At 36.5% G+C, this 23,499-nt stretch overlaps 1 protein-coding gene across 2 annotated transcripts in view; it reads left to right on the top strand.

The window, feature by feature from the left end:
- The window catches only part of LOC115335873 (hedgehog interacting protein), an 84,423-nt gene extending 70,799 nt beyond the window's left edge, over window positions 1-13,624 (top strand). Inside the window, exons 12-14 of one of the 2 annotated variants that reach the window (XM_030002295.2) lie at window positions 2,716-2,864; window positions 5,438-5,566; window positions 6,442-13,624. In XM_030002295.2, coding sequence (XP_029858155.1) covers window positions 2,716-2,864; window positions 5,438-5,566; window positions 6,442-6,452 — 289 coding nt within the window. In that variant the 3' untranslated portion in view covers window positions 6,453-13,624. Of the gene's footprint in view, window positions 1-2,715; window positions 2,865-5,437; window positions 6,337-6,441 lie in introns of those variants that run through there. The other variant, XM_030002222.2, reaches the window with a different exon arrangement.
- The last annotated feature ends 9,875 nt before the right edge of the window (window positions 13,625-23,499 follow it).

The raw sequence follows: 23,499 nt of genomic DNA, 5'->3' as shown, positions 1-23,499 counted from the left end.
GATTTTTTTTTTTCCAGAGGTAGGAATTAGAAGACAGATCTTTTTACTTTAAATCTGAACAAGTGTCCACTGAAAATCATATCATTTTGTAGAACTGTTTCCAAAACAGCATTGCCTGTGAACCTTGCATATAATTTTTAAGTGTAGGAACTTTCTTAACCAGATCATATGTAATACACTCATTACTACAGAACTGGAATTCCTTACAGGTCAAAAAAATAATGCATTATATTTAAAAGACAGCCATGGAAATATAAAACCACAAAACCTGAAAGGGTTTCAAATATGCTGCACGAAAGGTGTCAAAACATGTTTCAAAGCCCTTAAATAATACAGGACCTTAAGTATGACTCTCAGAAATGCTTTTGAAATCAGAACTTAGTGCTACACTAAAGATGCATCTACACATTCTTTCTGTCCTTAACATCTTTGGGGAACCAATTCTTCTGTATGGATGTTTAAGTAATCAGGGCAGCATTTAAGACTGAGCAGAGAAAGTGCTATGGTGCAACAAACCAGCGAGTCTATACTCTATTACTCTGTTTCAAAGAAAAATGCAAGAAACCCTGTAACATACCATTAACAAGCTGCATGCCAAAATGGGGGGGGGGGGGGGGGAGCATGTAAGCCCACTCTGCTAGTGAGGGACTTCTATGACATTAGGTATGAGTGCTTATTTTTCTTAAACATTATTTTTACCTTATCTAATATTACTTTGAATGGCCCCATTGTGCATAGAAATATCTTTTTTAAATCCTACTAGAACATGGGCTTCATTGATATCTTAGAAGCCATAAGTTCAACTAGTTAATGTTATTTTCTTTAGCTTAATTTTTTCCCTCAATATTTCTTCTGATATTGAAATGGGAGATAAAGAAGAATGCCCAAATTTCCTCCTCTTTTTTCTGTCACTGTTTGCTGCACCCCCATCACAGCCCTTCTTTCTCAGACCACAAATTGTATCCTTTGCTCCACACAGGAGTACCAGTCTAGGATTTTAATATTTGACAGGGTGATCAGTGCACAAATTGCTATTCCAGCTATTTGCATATAATTGGGGGTGTAATACTGATGTCAGTATAATGAACAATATTATTTTCTTTTCTATTCTATTCTATTCTATTCTATTCTATTCTATTCTATTCTCTCTCGTACAATTTTGTTTTGGTTTGTTTGGATTCTAGCTGGACACCTAGCCAAGGTTTCTCTGAGCTCTCCACAAAATTATTAGAATCTTTGCCCTGCAAATTTCAAGCTTAGGAATGTATGGCAGTAGTTGAAATTATTTCCTTGTGAATGAGTAATTTTGTATTTGTCACTAACTAACTTAATTTGCCATGATGCTCCCATTCAATTACTTGTTTAGGTCTCTTGGGAGACCCTGCCATTCTTTTCTAAACATATTCCTGTGCATTCAAACCCACAGCAGAGACAAAACATTGTGCCTCTACTGGCAACCTGTAGCCCTGTGATGATCTATCAGTCTCTAGCTGCTGAACTCAGACAGCACATAAAATAAGTGGTCAGTATGATGACATACGGCTAAATTAAAAAAAAAAAAAAACAACAACATCTAAAAAAGCATTGGAAGTTGTATCAACAGTTAGGGCACACTTAAGTTATAACACTTAAGTGTTTTACACACTTAACACTACAGAAGGAACGCTACCATTCCTTCTTTGTTAAGGAAGATAATGCTTTGCTTTTGTAAATAAAAAAGGCTATTGGACTTCCAAAATATTTTGTAGAGACCGACAGAAAAAATTGCATGACGTAAGACTTGACACCAAGAAGCCCAACAAAAAAACAGTATCAGAAATATTTTAAGTCAGCTGAACTAGAATTTCCTTCATGCATACATTTCACAGAATCACCCACAGAATGGCTGAGGCTGGCAGGGACCTCTGGAGAGCATCTGGTCCAACCCCCCTGCTCAAGGAGGGTCACCTACAGCCAGGTGTCCAGACAGCTTCTGAATATCTCCAAGGATGGAGACTCCACAGCCTCTCTGGGCAACCTGTGCCCTTGCTTGGTCACCCTCATAGTGAAAAAGTCTTTCCTGATGTTCAGACGCTTAAATAAGCATCTGGAATGCATAATCCAAATATGATTTCACGAAAACATGGAAATAAAAAATCTGCAATGTCAAACTGAATTCATAGACAGAGGTAATACTTGCGCAAAATTATTATGCATGTCATAATGTGCGACATAAAGCTTGCTGTTCAGATTACTCTTCCCAGCATACACTTGGAGATATAAATCAGCTAGAAAAGCAAAAAGACACCATCAGATTCTGGACTGAATTATATGACTATGCACTCTCTGAAGAAAAGCCACAAAATCAGTAGAATTTAGCATGTCTAATAATGATATTAGCTAGAGATATATGCTGCCTGCGATAAACTCTTCAGTAAGCTGGTCTTGCCACATTCAAGCTTCAAGAATTCTCAAGGACTATTATTTAATCTTGTAGAAGATCTCTGAAGGCAGTTACATGAAAGAATAGCAAATCACACTGTATTCTTCTGTAATGTAACATATAATCTCTATGTTTATTGGTTTTTTTGAGAAAAAAAGCAATCCCCTTAGAACACAGATTTCTCCCACTGGTAATACTATAAAAGAGAATCTGGCCTTTAATAAAAAAAACCCAAGTTTTTCTCCTTAACACTGACTTTTAACTATCCGCTTGGTTGGTATATTTTTATTCAGGCCTTTAGTCCCTGAAGAATGCAAGAGAACAGCTCAGTCGGCACAGATACTGACATCTGAATGCTCAAGGCATTGTCGGAATGGGCACTGCACTCCCACAGGAAAATGCTGCTGTAATCAAGGCTGGGAAGGAGAGTTCTGCAGAACTGGTTTGTATATAGATTCATAGCAACAAGTGAAAAAAGCAGTGACATGTCATAATTTGCTTTTAATCATTTGCTGAGAGAAACTTTCAATATATGTCATTGACCATCAGTTATAAGACAACATTAAAGAAATACTGACCTCATGAGTTGTAGGAGAACAGTAAGTCTTTAGATGAGTGCAACAGCTAAAACATCTAATGCAACATGAACCATTACAGAATGCAATTAATAGCATAAGTATGACAGACAACAGAATTCTTACTTTTTCACCAAGATTGTAAAATGAAAGGAAATGCAATCAATACATGTTCTGTGTTTGCACATTCAGCTTCCACCTGCAGTATTATCACTGTCAGTGTCAAATAGGAGTACCTTGACAGGAAAGATGATAAATCAGACCTGCAGGTCACTATTGCATATTTTGCACTTTGCTAATTTAGTGTAAATACTTTAGTTTTGGTACATTCTTACTTTTGATCCTACAAAATAAAATGGCTCCAGTTTGTTAAAGAGAATTATATGTACAACTTATCACAAAGCAGCTAATAATCAGGATGTTATTGTAATCCATTATTAATAGCGGTGCTTTTATTAAGTCCTATCTTGTTGCCATAGCATTATCTTCTAAAACTCACTTGAAAAAGTGACTGTGATCAAACTAGATATTTGGTATGCCACCAAAGGGGTGAGCTGAATGAACCTGGAGTGCCACAGCTGTGCTATCACTGTCTCACAGGGGCTGTGGTTATGGCTGAACTGTATAACTCTGGCCTATGCAGATCTTCCAGAGCAAGCCTGGGTACCAGGAGGTGTTATTAGTGCATTAGCACAGTCTTCTGACCGAGTGTATTTTCTCTGCGAGTTTGACCAGCTGCCTATACAAAGAGATAAGGTTAACGTAATGGCAGTAGAACTCAAACGAGGAAAAGAATTACAGAGTAAGACAAAGCAAGGACCACACGATGGACCAGGGATAATTCAGGTTGGAAGGGCACTCAGGAGGGCCCTGCTGAAGCAGCGTCAGCTACAAGGTCCTTATAGCCTGGAGAGTAAATTTCAGGAACCTCCAGGTTTTTGGTGATGAGCAGGAGTGACTTCATTTGGAATGAAATTAAATCACTAATGATATATCTTACTGACAAGATTCATGAGCTGACCATCATACAGCCGTGTGACAAAAGCAGGTTGGAGAAATGGATGAGGTAGTCTGGCCAAATAGCCCAACTTCAGTTGTCCTCACTTGTCAGTCAGAGATTTCCTACATTTAGAGAATGAGGCCCATTCTACAGCCCTTGTCCAAGTGGAACTTAAAGTAAAAAACACCTCCAGTGTGAACATAAATGGGTCCTGAATAATCTGTTTTGTTTAAAAAATTACAGCTCTATGATAGATAATTTGATAGATGCAATGTACAAGAAAGCTACAGAAAATATGTAGACTAAGGATCTTTCTTCCCTGTATCCAACGCAGCACTTAACAGAGGTGTTCTAAGTTGGACCTCAAGCTACTATTATAATTTAAATAAGAAAAATTACCTTATGAGCCATCAGTTTCTTCCTAGTGTAATTAAGAAACTCATGAATAAAATCAAGAAACCTGTTTTTATATAGTGTATTATAAATCTCTGTAAATGAATAATATAGTTTTATTGTAATAGATAACATAAACAGCAACATGTCTGCAAAAAGGAAGATACATTATATTTATCACAGCGCTGTGACTCTACCCCAGAAGAAAATACTTCCACAACTAAAGTTATTGATTGTTAGTTTTGCTAACACTGGCTACAATTTAAAATAGCATTTGTATTCGAAAAACTTAAGCAAGCTGATTAACCTAAAACTCTATAGGTAAATCGTCAGGCATCTGCTAAAGAGAGAGGGAGAAACTTGGAAACTTAACTAACTGATAAAAACTGTCCAAAAAATACCCTGGTCCTTTTTTTTCTAAAGGGAATTCAATTTTGTTCCAAGCAGAAGTGGTTCAAGAGCCAAAGGAGTGCATCTCTGTGGGCAATTGTGGTCTGCTCTGTTAAGGAAAGTGTAGTGCAGAACTCTGCATGTACACAGGAGTTTACCTGAGATTCAGTACTTGCTAGCTTGGAGATGGCCAGGTGCTAAAATGTCTCACCAACTTCAGGACTTTTTTGGGTTGCCTGCATAAGCAATGGGATGAGGTAGACCACCACTGTTTAAAGATGTAGATGTGCTGTATGTCTTGTTTTCAAATGATAAGACATTTGGAGCCTAAAATCTTTTGAGATAGGTCTTCTATGCACTCCACAATCAAGCATGAACCTAGGAATTGGACATTGTCAAAAATCTGCTATTTGAGTTTCACAGTGTGTCCTGAGTGGCATCCTCTCAGACATACAAAATTACTTCCTCCTCCAATATTCTAAAACTTTAAAAAATGTGGTTTCAAAACTCCTAATATTTTGTCCTTTCTATTTTTTTTTTTAATTTTTGTGCTTTATCATTACAAGTTTAGAAAGTCTTTTAATGAATGTGTACTGTATCTTTTTGGTTTGTGATGTTCTAAACAAATTAGAAAAATCATTGTTTTTTTACCCACAGCAAAATGTGACCCAGCCTGTCGACATGGAGGTGTCTGTGTAAGGCCTAATAAATGCTTATGTAAAAAAGGCTATCTGGGCCCCCAGTGTGAACAAGTGGATAGAAACATCCGAAGAGTGACAAGGGCAGGTATTCTTGATCAGATCCTAGACATGACATCCTATTTGCTGGATCTAACCAGCTATATTGTATAGTTTCTGGGACTATTTGGAAACTACACTTTCAATGGGCATTTGTTTTGAATCCTGTCATTTTTAAAAGACTGTTATCCTGCAACAAATACTGGTGATTTGATTTACTTTATTAATTTAAGTATAATATCCACAAATGTGCAGATAAATTCTTTGTATGTGTGTAAATATTTCTGTACGTCTCCACAGACGTACCGATATCCAATACGTGCGCACATACACATGCACGCACTATCACAAATACGGTCTTACAGCTAGTGGAATTTTTTTTTATATTTATTTCTTCATGAGAAATAGTTTACAAAGTAATTCCACTGTAAACCACATTTTCATCAAAGGACTTTCGTGATGTCTTAATGGATTCTTTGACATCCCAGAAATCTCGTGTCTGTACCTATCTGATTATAGCAATAAGAGCGCAATTTTCAAACATCCCTGTATAAACTGCTGGACTTAATAAAATCCAGTTGTAACAGTTTCTAAGGTGAACTGAACTACATCATGAGACAATATTTCAGAACTCCTTAATGCATTCCTATCTAGGCAATTCATTGTAAGACTGTAACCTTCACCTTCATCAATGTAACTCTATTACAGAATGTTACGCATTTCTTTATCTAGCATAGATGCAAAAATCTGGTTATCGCAGCTTAATATCAAGATTGTTTAAAGTGTTTAATAATTAAATTATATTCACATATTTCAAAACCAGTCATCCTAGAAGGTCTGCTTTTTATCATATATTTTATTTAACGATGGGCACTGGGTTCATGTTACATATTTATATTATTTTATTTTATTTTTATAATATAGACATCACCTAGATGAGACAGCTTTACCATGTCCTGTAAAATACTAAAGTTACATTTTTCACCAACTTAATTGGAAAGACGGGGAAAGAGAAAGCAAACACACTCTTTAATGTGTTGTGGATCTAATCTAGAAATGTATCCTTGTGTCAACTTGTATTCATTTACGACGGATGAAAAAAACAACTGCCAACCAATCATAATAAAATTCCAGCATATGTTAAAAGTGTTCATAAAGTGATTTTCACTGTAACAGGACAGGCCAGATCATACACGAGTAGACTGCTGCCGATTTCACACTGAATGGAATGTCCCCGGACGAGAGCTCACATGAGCATGTGTTGGCTGTGTAAGATGTCACTTGTACAAAACGTATAATGATTCTTGCCAAATGTGGTTCTAAATGTAAATGGTCCTTGAAGAGCTAACATAAAATTGAGTCTTTGTAAATGTATCAATAAATATGGTGTACATGCTATAGTCAGGTTTTCTAAAGTATTAATAGTCTAAATAGATGTTTCTTCAGAACTGGTGCCCTCTTATCTTCAGTTCTACGGCATTATTGGCAGTTTCTTTGCTCACTACTTACCGACTATCAGATTTCCTTTGCACTACCTGGCTTTTATAAAACCTTGCCTGTGAAAAGAAAGCAGAGTAGCCACAGTGTGCACATCCTATGGTTCTTATAAGTAGCTGTTCATGCGTCAACGATTTACAACACTTTAGGCAATAAGATCTAAAAGACTTTAGCCGTATTACTCTCCAGTAGCAAAATTACCTCTCCAGGGCAATGACATGCAATGAATTTTCCTTTATAGAAAGCTGTCAGTCTTCATTTAGTAAGTATTAAATCTGAAAGTACAGCTTGACTGATACTTGCATTTCTCTGTCTTACACATTCCAGCTCAGAGGAATAGAAAATTACATTCGCCTTCCATATATGTTTGCCTGGGTTTCGAGTGACCTCATGCCAAATGGAAATTGGTTGAGAAATCTTGGTTAAGTGCTCAGCGAACAATGGTCTGCATTAAAAAGTGCATGCATAATTTTGCACAATGTAGATTCAACTGACAGTCCATTGAAAGACGTCTTGGGATTAAATGAGCATGAAGACCAAATTGCCCTCTCACCCCAGAAAAGGGTGGTCCCTTATAGTCACACGAACACTTCATTGGCTAAGCAGTGTGACCAATCTTAAAATGAACCCTGCGGTAGCATCTGTAGGTTAATAGCAGCTCTTTGTCTCCGCTGCTTTCTGCCTTTAGTCTTTTCCCTGAATTCCATCACAAAAAGTTTTACAATTAAAAAATGTCCTGACAACCATTTTTGTAAATTGACCTTAGCATCTAATCTTTCCTTATTCAACGTGGGTGACAAAAATGTGAACTTCTCATGAATGAGCCAGCTGTCTAAATCTGTCAAATAGCGCAGTTTTATTACACTCTTCATAATCGGCAAAGCAAGAAAGTCGCTGAAGTATTTTAGCAACATTTAGATATCTGACAGAGATAATATCTTTAACGCTTTCTTTAATGAGATATATTTAAAAATAAAGCCAACTTTAACTCCACTGTGACGCATTATTTTCAACAACCAGCTGGGGAGATGTGACAGTTCTTTTCTCACTGCTTAGTTCCTGGAGACTTAACAAATACCACAGATGGTACCTAAATTGAAGATCCACAGTAATATATATGCCGTAGTCATGTAGAGAAGGGATAACAATGATCTTAGAGTTTTGATCTTGATAATAAAGACAATTTAGTTTACTAGTGAAATCAGAAAATAAAACTCCAGTAAAAGCTAAGAATTAAATTCAGGCCTCATTCAAATCAATGGAAAAAAACTCACATCAGCTGTGCTGCACCCAGAAAATCACTTTCAAAATTTAAGCAAAATACTTCAGTTTATTTTTATTTAAAAAAAAACAAACTTCTGTTTGAGTCATTCCATCAAAACTTCAGAACTAAGAAGTAATCTGAGTGAAGATTAGAGGGAGAGGGGAGATAGTTTGTGGAAAGTGTTTTGCTTCATTTTTAAATCATCTTTTATATCATGTGAAAGCAAGCATCTGCATTAAGCCCACATGGGTACATAGGAAGTCCCAGTGGAAAAGAAGTATTCTCAAAAAAAAGACAAAAAATCCTAGCTGCTTATTTATCAAAAGAAATTATACTATTAAAAAGAGTGAGTAAACCCCAGGCCTAGCCACCCAAGATGCTAATATAAAAAGGGCAACTGCAGTAATTGCCCTGAGAATTGGCATACAAAAAAAAAAAAAAAAAAAAAAAAGTCTGTAGAAAGCCCGTTGCCAGTTAGGTCATTCTGCAGCCATTCTCACACAACCTCCGAGAGTGTCCCAGAATAAAACTGAGCTTATAAATGAAACTAGATAAATGAGGCAATTAGATAAGGGCCTCCAGAAGGGATTTTATGTATGTGTTCAAGTTGTCTCTGTCTCTGTCTCTCTCTCCTAATCTTTTATTCCATTCATTTCTTCCTTTATTCAGAGATACTGCCTCTCTGTTCCCAACACATTGTACATTTCAAGCATTCTTTGAGGCTTTCTACTGTTAAAAGACAGCAAACATACCTGTTGCAAGAAACATAACTCTATTCCTAAAGTCTGCTAGTTTTCAACCCTCATTTTATTATTTTGGGACAGAAAACCTTCATCTTTCTCTTTTTAAATGCCACTGATGAGAAAGAAGGCATATTATTGGAATTTAGGAGAAACGCCTTTACTCCATAGATAGGTAGGGAGACAAAAAGATGTTATGTAAAATCAACTCCAAATTGTTTCACTCCATTTCAGAAAAACAGTAAACTCATTTTTCTAATGCGTCCAATAGGAAATATTAACTTAACTTAAGCCCTCCCCCTCAAGGAAATAAATTTCTTCCGTTAACAGTCAGGGACACAGATGCCAAATCCTTTGTACCTTTAAATCCTCACAGGTTGTTCTACTTCATGCAAACTGTAAGTTAGGTATAAATAAGAGTATAAATTCTATATCACCAACATGACACCTCTGTTTATCTCCTTCTTTCTTTCACTTCTCCACATTTTGACTTTGCAGCTCCTTCCTTTCTAGAACCACAGCAAACGTCAATAATCCCTGGTTGCTGCAGGTGATGCTTATTATTTTTGAAACTGCTAATAGATGTGTGCATCAAAGAGGCTTCCCAGCAGGCTAAGATTTTTATCTTTTGATCATTCCACAGAACTTTGTTATTTTATAGTGACTTCTAATACTCCATCTTAGCTGGATATTTACAGTTCAGGAGTACCAGCCTTAAGCAGCTCCGTCCCAGGCTGTGAAGCTCAGCCACAGATAGACTGAAGCTGGAGGAAGGGAGAAAGCACTTGGTCACTGTACAGTCACTGTGCTTATCAGAAAGTTACTGATTTCAATGCAATAATCAGATACCTCAAGTGAAAAGCAGAACGATATTCCCGGGATGATGAAACGCTGCTTTTCAGTGTATACTTTCTCTAATTTGGGGTTAGAAAAGGCGACCTTTTCAGGTACAAAGATGCAAAATGGAGATTCTGAAAACACTTACGAACAAGTAACTTTTCACAGGTGTAAAGTCCCACTAAGGTGAAAATCAATATTTGTACATGTAATTCTACTTGCATTAAATGAAATAGGCATTTATAAGATTGGGCCTGCATGGAAAAAACAACTTCGAGGATATCCTGCTCTGCTTATTTTTCCTTAATTATGTAAATCCTTTAAAAGACATTAATGCATTTTAATTTACTATCTTTTAATGTAGCTGTGTATCAGTTTAATTAGGAATGATACCATTTGGATCTTCTGTCCAACTGAAAAGGTGAGCTGTCTCTCAGAAAAAAAAGGAGTCATGAAGTAAATAAAAACTAATTTTTCCCATTTTGCAATATTAAAAATTGACCAATATTTTATTTTTGTCACTTAAAAAAAATTAACTAAGAATCTCACCAAAAAGGCAATCGACCCTTTAAATTTATTCTAATCCAAATTTGCAGAAAATGTGTACCAAATAATCTGGGTTCTGGCTATAAAAAAACTCATAAATATTTCCATAAGTAGTTTCAGAGCAAAATGTTGTGGAAACGTTGAAAAAAAAACTTAGGACCATTTTGCTAAAATGTTCATTGTTTTCAACAGCAGAGTAATTCGGTGAAACGAGACACATGTACTTTTTAGGATATAGGTGTGAAACAGCAGAAGCCACCTGAAAGCTTAGCACAGGATTACTTTAATCTTTGAGGGCCTGACTCGAAGTCCATTGATGTCAACCGAAAATCTCCTATTGACTTCATTACTTATAGGATTAAGTCCTTAAAAGATATCCACTTAGCTGGCAGAAGATCTTAACTTCAGACATCAGTGTACACATGACCCCTCTGTGTCTGCGTCTGCAGTCATTAAACACACCAAGGTTTTCTGGAATAAGACTGCAGATTCAGCCCTGCGCAAAGCCATACGGAGCATATCCTACTTCAAGACGTACGGAGCGTATCCGATCCTCTTGGGTTTCCCTATAGGCATTGCCAACAGTTACACAAGGGGTCTATTAAATCTGCCAGGCTTCTTGATGCTTCTTTAAAAATGTTGAGCAATTAGCTCACATTTTTTCTCTTTCACACATACATGCTTATTTCAAATACGTAAGCATATGCCACTAAGCAGGAAAGTAATTAAAATACCAAGTCAGTGGCCCCGTTTTATGAAATAGCCATAGTAAGACAGGGCCCAGAGTTGCCCCCACAGATGCTCACAAACATCCACGGAAGAGTTCCCTCAACTGTTTTGAGTCCAGTATTACAAAGGCTGAATTCGGCAGCCTTAGGCACATTTTCAAGCCCTTCTTCCTGTATTTAATAGGGATGGTGTAATATTTCAATCAAGACTGTATCCTAATCCAAAAAAAACTGTTGTTGTCACCCTTACTAATAAGACTAGTAAGACCGAAAGCGATGAGACTCCTCAGTACTGAAATGACAGGCGTAAGCGATTACGGGGTGGGACGTGAGCGGGCATTCTACAGATGCGTGCTAGGCAAAGGGATAGCCGCTTGCCTTTGTACTCATTGATTTCAATTACAACTCTACACACAGAATTTATCGTGCTATAAAATGCACAACACCCAAACAATCTTAGCACAGCAATTAATTCTGCATAGCTTTACACTGGGCAGACTGACGAATCAGAGAGTATTACTAACGCCTTATCTGGGAAAAGAGAAACATTACTATTTTATAGCACTGTACAAGTGGTTCAACTGACATATCAACCTTTTTCCTTCAGTTCACTCATAAGTTATTAATAATTACTACTTTGGTCTATATATTAGCAAAGGATTATCAGGTAGTCCCATAACCCAAAGAAAACTCCCATAGGCTTCCATAGGAAATTTTTCTTCACATTACACTGTACAGTTTGATTTGAAAGCCAAGTGACACACCTGCTTACCAGAGCTCTCAGTACTGAAAATATATCATTCTAGTGGTCATTTCATGCTAAAGGAATTCACAAAAAAATAATATTCTGTGTTATATACATTTAATGTGTGTCTTTACCTATTGTCTACTGTACACACACTGGCTTCCACAATCAAAAATGTCAGAAATTATTGCTAAGAATGTGCACAAACAGCAAGCTGCATTATTGGAGAAGAGTTTTATTTCTACTGACAAAAAACAACTTTCCATCTGTTATAAGTGATCAATAGGGTCCCATGTATCGTATAGTTAAGTTTCTTTTAGAGTCTATGAGATTTTCCTATTTATCTTCATTTTGCAATGAAAACAAAAGTGAAAAATATTTAAATGAAAAATTGCTTAAATTCCTAGGAAATTTCAGAAAGAAGGTGCCAGCTAAAGCATGTGAATATACGCCGTGGCTGTGTTCACAATATTCTTGGGTGGGAAGGAGGCAGAGAGAGGTGGCTGTTTTGGAGGGGTGTTTTTAATGTAGGATGCGTTTCGCTGTAGGATGAAAAGGCGATTTGCATCTCAAGGTATTAACAAACAAATCCCATTTTCTGAATGTTCCTAGGAGGAGCGGCTAAAAGGAAAATGTTCTAGGCAGAGTTAAAACTGGTGCACAGAATGAAGTTAATTCATACCAAGATATAGTGCGACCAGAAACCATCTGGTATTAAGTCACCAGATGTATCTTGTAGAGATCTCCATTAATACCAGAAGCAGTAACCCTACCCTGTGAATTATCCAGAAATGCTATTAGCTGTCCCCCACAAAATATACTGCAGAATTAAAACTTCAATTCTCTTTTGAGAACAATTAGATTTTAATGGGAGCCAAGCAGAAAAGGAAAAGGAAATAAGAAAATTCTGTCACTTGAGAACATTACTGTTGTGATATTCCTCTGTTCAATTAGTTTTATTTTATATTAGCTGTCAGGTACTGTATGTACATTTGAAATGTGGGAAAATAGCTTAGAAAATATCATTCAAACTATGTTTAAGTATCTTCTATAAACTGTATTATACTACTAAGCATATACAGGCACCAATCTAGCAGAGCACTGGACCACACAAGTAATTTTAAGCATATGAGTCTCCCTGAAGTCATGTGCTTAACATTATTAATATAATTAAGTGCTTTCTTGGTTTGAGACCTTACAAGTCTTTGCAGGTCTACCTATGTAGACTACGTATGCTATATGTGTATTTCTTTTTAGGGAGACAGCATGGCTGAAGGTCACAACAAGAGAATTCAGTTACTGTCTGTCACAAATTCTATATAACCTGAAGTAATTGCATCGTTGTGCCTCCACTTTCCATCTGAAAATTAGTGAAATCAACCCTTGTAAAGCGCTTTGAGCTCTTCAAATGAAAAGTGCTATAAAAAGTACAAATTATTATTATATTATTGAACACCATGTATGTATACACACTATTATGTAATATATAATATATGTATAATGCATATAAATTCTAACAAATGTATTTGTGTAATATCTGAGAAATGGAACAGTTGTATCTGGAAGTGATAAATGCATAGAGTTGGATTTATTGTTAATCTGTGGATTTAATGATTTTTCTAGACAAAAGGATGTTTAAGTGTATAATTGCTTTTCTTAATTTAATATATTTATGTAAATGCATGCCTGAAGTTCTGGATAGATAGTTATTCTGTGTCCCTTAAGCTAATAAAATATATTAAACTTTATCTTACTATATAAGGTACACCTGCTGCTTTAAATTTTTTTGGTTTTAATATTTTTGTTATGACTAAATGCATAATTTAAAATTCATGAAATTTTAATTTTAATCAGCTCTTTGATCTTTGCAGTAAAAGCAAAACGCCAGCATTTTATATATTCTTTGAAATGTACACTAGTTTTATTTATATAAATTCTAAGATGCTTTCATAAAATGTGACTGAACATTGCTATTATTTTTGGAATGGGAAGTTTGGAATGGGGTTTCCCGTTTGCTTCTGCATAAATGAGAGTGAAAATTAAGACCTCCATATGGAAAAGATACCTGTTTTGTTGCAAGCAATATGTGAATGCACCTACAGCTTGAACAAGGGGATTTCATGTACAGGCTTTTCAAGTATAGATGTCTTGGAGAAATAGTTCAGTAACGATGGGAGAAAAGTTGGGGGTCATTTCTTTGTTTTGTTTATTTAATATCTTCAGAGAAGCATGTCATCAAATCAATGTATGTTAAATTCAGATGTACCGTTTCCAGTGATTTAAATAAGAGCCATAAAAAATGGATGCAGTGTAGAATTCTTTCTATTTCTCCCCATCTTAAGTAACAGGTTCTGTTCCATTGAAATCAATACCTAAGCATATATATGGGAGCAGTGCCAACTCAATATATCAACTCACTATATTTTTTGATGCAAAAGAACGTTTAATCACAACACTTAAACGCAAACTACACTTGCAGCTTACATCTGTGAGAGTGAAAACCAGTTTGGAGAGGGAGCACTAAAGAGCCAAGAGCTTCTTCACACACTAAGTTTACCTTAACGGGTTTGAAATGCTGTTGAATTAGTCTTACATGTTTCACTTACCTAAAGTGTTTAGGCCATCCTGCGTTTATTTTTTAGACTAAAGAATGAAGCATTACTGACACTACGATATTGATGCAATCTCTACATTTCAGATCTAAGCCAAAATAATCTTGAAATTTTCATGAAATTGTTTTTCCATTTTTCAGCTAGTTATACCATTAGTGATATGGGCTAGTGGCCAGCCAGAGAACTAGGATCCAAGGAAAATTTGAACTTCACCCAAATTTGAGGATATTTGAAAACTCTATTTTACTTCAGCTTTTCAATGAACAAATATAGCAGTTGCAGCAATTTTCTTTTAAATACATTTACTTAAAAATTTTCTTCATTTGAAGAAGGGCTCAGAACAAGGAAACAGCTAAAAGATAGCAAATAAAAAAGAATGAAGAAGTCAATGAGGATGGTTTTAATTTTTTAGTGGGACCTATATATTCATGTAGAAAGTCAAAGAATTCTGTGAGGTACAGTACATAATTACAATAAATACAGTGCAGCATGTAGTTCTGGTGACATCATGAGTCATTGAGTTTGTTCTTGTAATTTATTAAGACATTATGAAAACCCACTGACATATTTATAAGCCTTGGAATTAACAGCTACCTTTCATTTCTTTTACAACACGCAAGACATGAATTTTACTTAAAGAATTATATACACTCAGCTGTGTACAGCAAGACTGTAATTCTATTTAGAGCTTCTGATGGCCTGGGGGGGCCAAATTCTGCTCTGCCTTTAGATGAATCAGAGGAGGTATTCTTGGGCTCTTGAACAAGGCTTGTGTGGTTTGTCAAAGTCATCGGAACTTTCAAAAGGAATTCAAAGCCTAAATGCACAATTCTGGAGCATTTCATTTTAGTAATATAGTTACTAATAATATCTTAGCTTTAGTATTTAATCACTATTCCCAAAATACATACTTTGAATAAGCTTCTGTCCTTTTATTGCCTTCTCTTTACTTCCACGTACAGCTCTGTTCTTTAAGTCTTTTGTTCTTTATTTGTTTTCTTATAGAGATGGTGCTTATCCATTCTATTGCACTAAATTTACTACATATTTACAAGTTTTTAACAGGATTGATTATGGCACAAATGCTTTTTTTTTTTCTGTTTTATTTTAACAAAAACACTAAGTAAGGGATCAGCCCCTGGTTTAACTCTAAATTAAAAATGCACCACAAATAAGTAGGGTAGAATCTTTAAAATGCCAAAGAATCATTTCGGTCTATGTGGTTGCATTTATTTATTTTGGGGGAAGGGTTGGTTTGAGTCATATTTGATGACATGTCTACGGATGACATACATCTCTGGCAGAATTGGGCAAAGTGGGACATAGCTTTGGTTTTGTAAAACCTCACTGAACAGTGGCTTTCTTGTTTGCTTGGTTTGGGGTGGTTTGGGGGGGGGGGGGGGGGGGTTAAATTTTTTTTTTTTAATTTTTTTGTCTTTCAAAGCTAGGACCACTCCTAGATTTTGTCTGAATTCCAAAATCCTGGGCTGAAACAGTTGAATGAATGGCTTTTATACTGGTTCGACATTCAATATTTAAAATTTGTCATTTCTTACTTAGGCTATTGCCAATATCGCAGCCTTCTTCAACTGTTGCTTGTCTTACATAAGTACAAATTCACTGATATCAGTGCTGTCAGGAGGTGAATCAAGTTACGTTAAGTAGTTGCTTTTCCTTCTCACTCATTTTATATCACACTAAATACATTACACTCAGAAGTGTTTGTCATATCATTCCACAATGAAACCAGTGTCATCATACTAGCAGAGTTTGCTCCAGTTACACACACAGTTCTACATGTTTCACCTTTCAGTATGTACGTTTGATTACTCAGAGATGGATTGACTGAGGGAGGGAATGTAGGAGTTGTATGCTGGTCCTCCATTAGATCAAGTGGTATGTCCTCCCTTCTATATTAGAAAATTGAAATTTGGTGATATATGTGCAAGCTATTTCTACTTCAGGGAAGGGGAACATATGTGTGAATCAAAGGGCTGCATTTGTTTCAGGAGATTTATACAGAAGAGATCCAAACTCTACAAACTCTCATGCAGTGGAATTAGAGCTTTCCTGGTCAGATGAATAGAACAGGTGCAAGACTAGCTTTCAGGTCTTTAAACTACACCAGCCCAAATAAATTACAGCTATGGAGCATGTTTAGCAATTCCAAGCAAACATTAGAAATGCAATGCCCATGGTACAGATAAAGTGCTTATGAAAAAGGTGGACGCAACATCTGTACTGGCACGGAACGCCTGTTCTAAAGTAATAGCTGCAAAATTCCTCCTATAAAACATACGACTGTTAGTACAGCTGCAGCTTTTAATAGCTATTGAATTTCTTGATCAGGGAGGCAGATCCAGAGCAAGGGAAATGGACAAGTGAAACTATAAACTGCTATTTTACACCTATGAATGTAATATCAAATAAATGTGGTCGATCTCACTTTTATTTTTTTAAGAAATTCATCCCTAGAGAGCCTCATGCTAGATCTTACCTAGCAAGCCATCAGAAGGCACTTATGTCAGCCTAACCCTGAGGTTTCCAAGGTGTATAACTGTACAGTCTACATATACCTGGTGCTTATTATATCTGTACCAGAAACTTGCAGCTACGCACACATGCGTAATACCTCATGCATCATTTGTGCACTTATACAAAGCTATTTGGTTCTAGATCAATGCAAACAAGGAATAAAAAGGTACACAATAGATTAGATAGTTTTTAAGATGGTTATGCAAGAGAAAAACCATAGGGAAGTGACTGAGATGCACAAGAGACTTGAATATAGGCAACAGGCTGCAACCAGTAAACTCATTACCATGTTAGCTTATTAAAATTATTCTAAAGAATACAGCTGTCTGACATTTTGAGGGGTTTTCTTATTTAAATACCTTAGTAGTAAGATAAATTTGTGACTAAGAGGCCCCCTGTGATTTACTAGAATCATATTTACTTTGCATTTTTAATTACAGCTTTTTGTTTATGACGGAGCTTCTATGGAATTATCAGATTTTCAGTATGCAGATAAACTGTCATTTTAATATTTTCTAAACTTATTATTGTCTTGCAAATTCTTCACTTCTTTTATTAGCATGGAAATAAAATACATAATACTAAGATAGCAGTGACTGCTGGGACTGCAGATTGACCTGGTATGGAATTCACCCGAAATTACCCCAGATGGAACACTCCTAATATCTTACTTTTAATGTCTGTCATACACAGATTGGACTGGGGTTTTTTGTTTCGTTTTGGACCACTTTTTCTTCCAGAAGATAACAGGTTTCAAACTGCATGCTGTTGATGTCTACCCAAAGTGTGTCCCAAGCACATAAACCCTTCTGAGTCCCAAACAGCAATCCCAGCTACCCAATTTCCAGTACTGTTTAAATTTCCTGGCACCTGAACTCTCTATGTACCTTTTAATCTGGCTAGAAATTTTTCTGGCTGGCATACATCCTCAGTAGTACCCAAACAATATGGAGATAGATATTTATCTCCTTCTAAAAGCAATCCAGGATAAGACATGCAACTGCCAAAGCTTGCTTGAGACCTTGGAGAATCCTGAAAAGTTAGTCATAGTCAGCACCTCAATTAACTTCATGGGTGGTGGTGCCAGTTTAATAATAAGAACACTACTACAATTCAGAAAGAGGTGGATCTAACTCTTCTGGTTTCTTCTCAAGAAATTGCTTTGACTGCAGTCCTTCTGGTTGAATCTGAGCTGCGACGCAGCCAGAAATGATAAAAATCGGTGGGTCAAAAGAAGAGAGAGAACGGAGTCAGAATCTTCTGGCCTAGAAAGCTTATTTGAAACCGGAAAGGCCCACTAAATTAGTTCTGCTTAACGGTTTAGTTATACACACTCCAGGAAGCAGGACCCAGTGCCTCAGTTCTTCCTCCTTCCAGGTAAGTCAAACTCCCTTTTCTGCCTCTCTGCTCTGCTTTTCCAACTGGTCCGTTTTCAACAGGCAGCACTGAGAATGCCTCTTCTGCACTTCTTCACTTACTCCTCTTCACATGCTCCTCACAGAGCATCTCTGAAATCTCCAAGAAGTTTTGTAAAAGAATTTAGGGGCAAGACCCAAAGTGTTTGTTTATAGGGAATAATCAGGGATTTTTTAATTATTAATCTACAAATAATAAAAGCCCCAGTCCATATCACAGGCATAGATTTACAAGGAAGAGAAGACTAAACAGAAAAAGCAAAAAGCCACCACACGAACTGGTAAGAAAACAGCCCCCACATAAAAACTACCACCTGAGAGCTAGACGTTCTTTCTTCTGGTTTTCAAAATCCACCTGCCAAAAAAGAACACATAGTAAATCCAGATCTGTTGATGTCCGTAGGAGCTCTGCCTGTGATTTCAGTGGTGCCAACATAGCAAACCACAGAGAGATTAAAATCTGATGAAGTTCAACAGAGTCTTTAGGAAGGCAAGTTCAGATGGCAGTGGGCTTCAGTGGAGCATGTGGCTATCATTGTGAGTTTTCAGCTTCAGCTCCCTGACAAATGAACACCCCTACAAAAATCTCAAAACGAAAGATTTGTCAGATTACGGCACTGGGACATTAAAAAACCCCACAAGATTAAATTAATCCTTTCATGCATCTTTTGAACAGATAACAGAAAGTGCTGAAGTGTTTTCTATCTTATAAAAGGAAATGAAAGTGAAGGCATGCCTTTGCTGAAGTTTTTAGTGACTACTGAGTTGTACAGAGAAGATAGCTTTAAAACAGCTTGAGTATGAGCAGCAGTCTAGTAGTGGCATCAGGAAGTCTAGGGAAAAAAAGAAACATCTCAGGTAAGCCTGTGAAGCTCTGCATGACTATTTTTAACTGTGACCAGTCTCCTAAAGTGCTTACGGACACCTCCCTCATTCAGAAATTTATGCTATGTGCTGCAGTCACTATTACTCGCAGTACAGATGCGGCCAAAGAGTCATCTTTAGTATCGTTACTGACTTAAGAAAAACCTTCCACAGACCAGAAAATGATCACTCAAATTAACAGGGATTAATTAACAATTAACGTTAATCCTTTTATAAAGAGTAAACCCATGCAAATCAGATTCCTCCCTCTGCCTATTTTGAAAGCTACCTGGCTCAGAAAGAGATTTCTATCAATTATCTGTAATGGGATTATTAGCACATTTTCCCTGGTAAATTTCTCCTCAGAAATTGGTAATGCTGATAAACTTTGCACAACAACTATAAGAGACAAAAGATTTTTGAAAAATGAATGTTCACTGAACTGCAAACATTCAGATTAACATAATCAGGGTAGTAATTAACACTCCTATAAAATGACAGTGCAATGCATGATAATGCTTGAAGTAAATAAACTGGATTTTGCCTATGTAAAATATTTTCACTCATTTCAATTAAACATAAAGTTCTCCTGCATTTTCTGCCTTCACAACTATCCTGTATTTTCTACTATTATAAAACAACTGTCACCTTGCATTTCAACCGCACAGATAGGTTAGCTATTATTACTTACATCCTGCTTTTTAATGTGGTCATAAAAGCATGAGGTTTGGCCTTCTTTCTGTTGATTCATGGTGACCAAATATTTCAAATATTATTTTGGCTACAGCGCAGTTTTGCACACACAGCATGTAAACTGCTTAGCACAAAAGAGAAAAGGGATCTGCGGACCCATTTCCTGCCACTAACAAGTGAAAAGAAACGTAAAGTTTAATCCGAAAAAATCAAAGAATTAACTGAACTGTATCAGATGTGCACACTTATGTACACAAATGCAATTAACTCTCAAAATTTTGCATGCATAAAAAATTGTACTTATTTGTAATCTAGAAAAACCTTCAGCATCAGCTATATATGTATAAAAGATACGTTTATCAAAGTACTCTAAAGCAATGCTTCACTTGAATACAGACAGATCAACATATTAAGTCTAAGAATATATCTGCAGAGGGTAGTCACATCTATCAAAAATTCTTCAAATAAACAGGGATGGAAACATCTGGGAGGTGCTATCCAAATTGAAAATTTACATGACACACTGCAGAAGATGCTACCTAAAATATCCCATTCTTAAGATCAAGTGGACATTACATCACAGATACGAAATGAAAGAACGTGTCCCAGGGGTTTTTTGCATCATAAAAAAGTTAAGGATCAAACTATTTTTTTCAGTTTTCTTCTATCAAGGAATGAGCATAAGAATTTTCAAGCAATATGCAGAGGAGTATTTTAATAACAGGAATGGGATAAAACTCTGAGAAAAGGAATTAGAACCTGATTTTTAAAAAAAATCATTTGCATGGAAAATCAATGTCTGAACAACCTTGGAAGACTGGCTTTTATTTCCTGATCCTGCAAATTGCCCTGCTTGCCAGCTTCAGAACTATAAGCAGTTGGAATGAACACATAGCATCTGCTTATGGATCTAAAAGTTTCACATATATATCATTTTGACAATAAAAAGCTTCTTTTCACTCATGCCTTCCTAGTATGATATGATAATCTCTCCAATATTCAAGACACAAGATGTAACTTTAAAAGTTACGCAGCACAAAATGTGTTTATGCTTTTTTAGACGTATTTGTCACTTACAGTAATTTTTTCTTCCTCTCTCTTGATTTGTCACATCCAAATGCCTCAGCAGCCCAAACATGAATGTGAATAGATAAGCTAAAACCTGAGAATTTCAGGAGTGGTGAAGTGCATGCTTTCACCTCTCCCCGTTTTAAAAGTGTCAAATGCTTCCTGACACGCTTAGGTCCATGGAAATGGAACATATTTTCTCATTACATTAATTAATGGGTCTGCTTGGGTGGTATAATTCAGTATAAATTTCCTTTAGTATTCTGTCATACCTAAAAAGGATCTTATTTTTGTGATGTCTTTAAATTTTTATGACTTCTACTCTGTTTAGTCTGTGTGTAATCCTTCTTTTGAAACCTAATGTCCTAGAAAATCTGCAGGTTTTTCTCAAAACTGGCACACTCTCGAGTTTATAGTCATTTCTTTTTCTTGCCTTCTTAGAACTCCATGCGAGTCCTTAAGGTGTAGTTCACAGCTCGGGGAATTTATGATTACATCGTCAATGTAAACTAAAGCACTGCGATATATTAAAACTGACAAGATGCTGTTCATTAATCTCTGAAATACGGCCAGGTGTGATGTAATGAAGAGAGGCTTCCAACGGCGAGAAGCCTAACACAGCTCCTAGCTCAGCTTGATGGTGGCTTCCTTTACCTCATCTGGGAGAAGGACTGCCTGGGTGGGGACTCGCTGGAAGCGTAAGTTCAGAAAAATGTGGTTTGGGGAAAATGAGACAGGGTAATCCCTTGCCGTGCCAATGTTTCTCAAACAGCTCAGCTTCTGCTTTCCTTTCATTTCCAGGTTAGAACACTAACTTGGTCATGCTGTCGTGAACCACAACTTCCCAAGGAAATAGTTTGATGGGCTGGAGGTACATTTTTATGTACGAAAAAAGAAGAGCATTTTAAGTACCGGATTCTCAACTAGCGGAGAAAGCGATGGCAGGCTCAGAACACAGAACAGCAAGTGCTGCAATTTACACAAGCGTTGTATCTTGATCAAAACAAGGCTTTAATGTGGTTGTGACAGTTTTCGTCGTCTTTTTTTTTTTTTTTTTAAATGAATAGTTGTACTGTTTTAACACAAAAAAAGGGCAAAATCAGAAGAGACCAAGTATAAGGAAAAGCTCAACATTTCCACATCATTAATTCAAACCTCAAAATAAATTGATAAATGTTATTGCCTAATTTTACTTCATTAACAGTGTATGTGGAATGTGTTGAATAAAAATAAGACTTTGAAACTCATCCCTGCCACAGTAACAGAAGAGACTTTGTGAATGAAACTCATATTCTTGAGTTGAAAAAGAAACAGACATTTTTCCAAATATGGAAATAAAATGTGAAAATAAGTTTTTGTACATTCCATGATTTAGCATTTTGTGTCTATGCAACATTGAGGTCCACGTCCTAAAGCAAGTTATGGCCATTAAATAGCTTTGCTCTCTGCAAGTCATAACCAAGCCAGCTATTACAACAGCGCAAAACTGGTTGATTTTCACAGATTAGTTGATTTGATCAACTTTATCCAGCTACAAATGATAGCTTTTGAGTCTGAACATAGTTCCTGCACTACATCCACCCTGGGAACAAAAGACAGCTCTTCTCGGAAATCTGGGGTTTGGGTAACCTTTGTACTACCTTCCAAAATTTCTAGGAAAGAATGCAGAGCAAGACTAGTCCTTGCATTTTCTTCTGACCATGGAGAAGTTGTGAGGAGAAGGCTCCTCTTTTTAACTTCTCTTTCTATTTTTTGTTATTGTAGCTGTTATCACTGTTCTATTAAAATCTCTCGTATTTATTCCAGAAGAGAGTACTGCTAGCTCCTCCTGAGCTCCTCTTCCATGGACAAAGTGAAAAAGACAGGATAGAACAGCAAAAAGACTGTGGAACTGGAAGCAGAGAGACTGATGGGAAAAGACTAGGGGTCTGAAAAATGGCAAAGAAAAGTGAAATGGAATGAAAGAAGGACTGATAGGATAATGAGCCCTGAAGACAAAGTCAGGGATATGAACAATAACAGTCTTCCTTATATTTCATTGCTGTGAGTTATTTGTGAATATGATAAATGTAAATACTTTTTAATACTTATCTCTACCCAGGCATCTTACAAACTTTTTTTGCTGATCTCCCTGCTGGGCATGGCATTGGGTAGTACCGGTAGCAGAACAGCAGTCAGAATCATTGGCAGTGGCAGTTTCTACCTCCGTGTCAAACTATGTACTACTCGAAGTCACTTTGTACATTACTGTGTTGTAGTAGCAGCAACTGTGAGTCCCTTATCTAGTTTGCACAGAGCTATCCAGGCCCTTAGATAAGCCCATCTATTCCCTCTTATCAGAATCCAAATCTTAGTAAAATATGACTCTTCTATGTCATTTATTAAAATGTATGCCTTCCTCACTCAACTGTTTCTATCCTACCATGCATGACCCCAAT

This window comes from Aquila chrysaetos, chromosome 1 (assembly GCF_900496995.4).
Source record: "Aquila chrysaetos chrysaetos chromosome 1, bAquChr1.4, whole genome shotgun sequence".
NCBI classification, from domain to species: domain Eukaryota; kingdom Metazoa; phylum Chordata; class Aves; order Accipitriformes; family Accipitridae; genus Aquila; species Aquila chrysaetos.
This window is presented reverse-complemented; position numbering and strand designations above follow the sequence as displayed.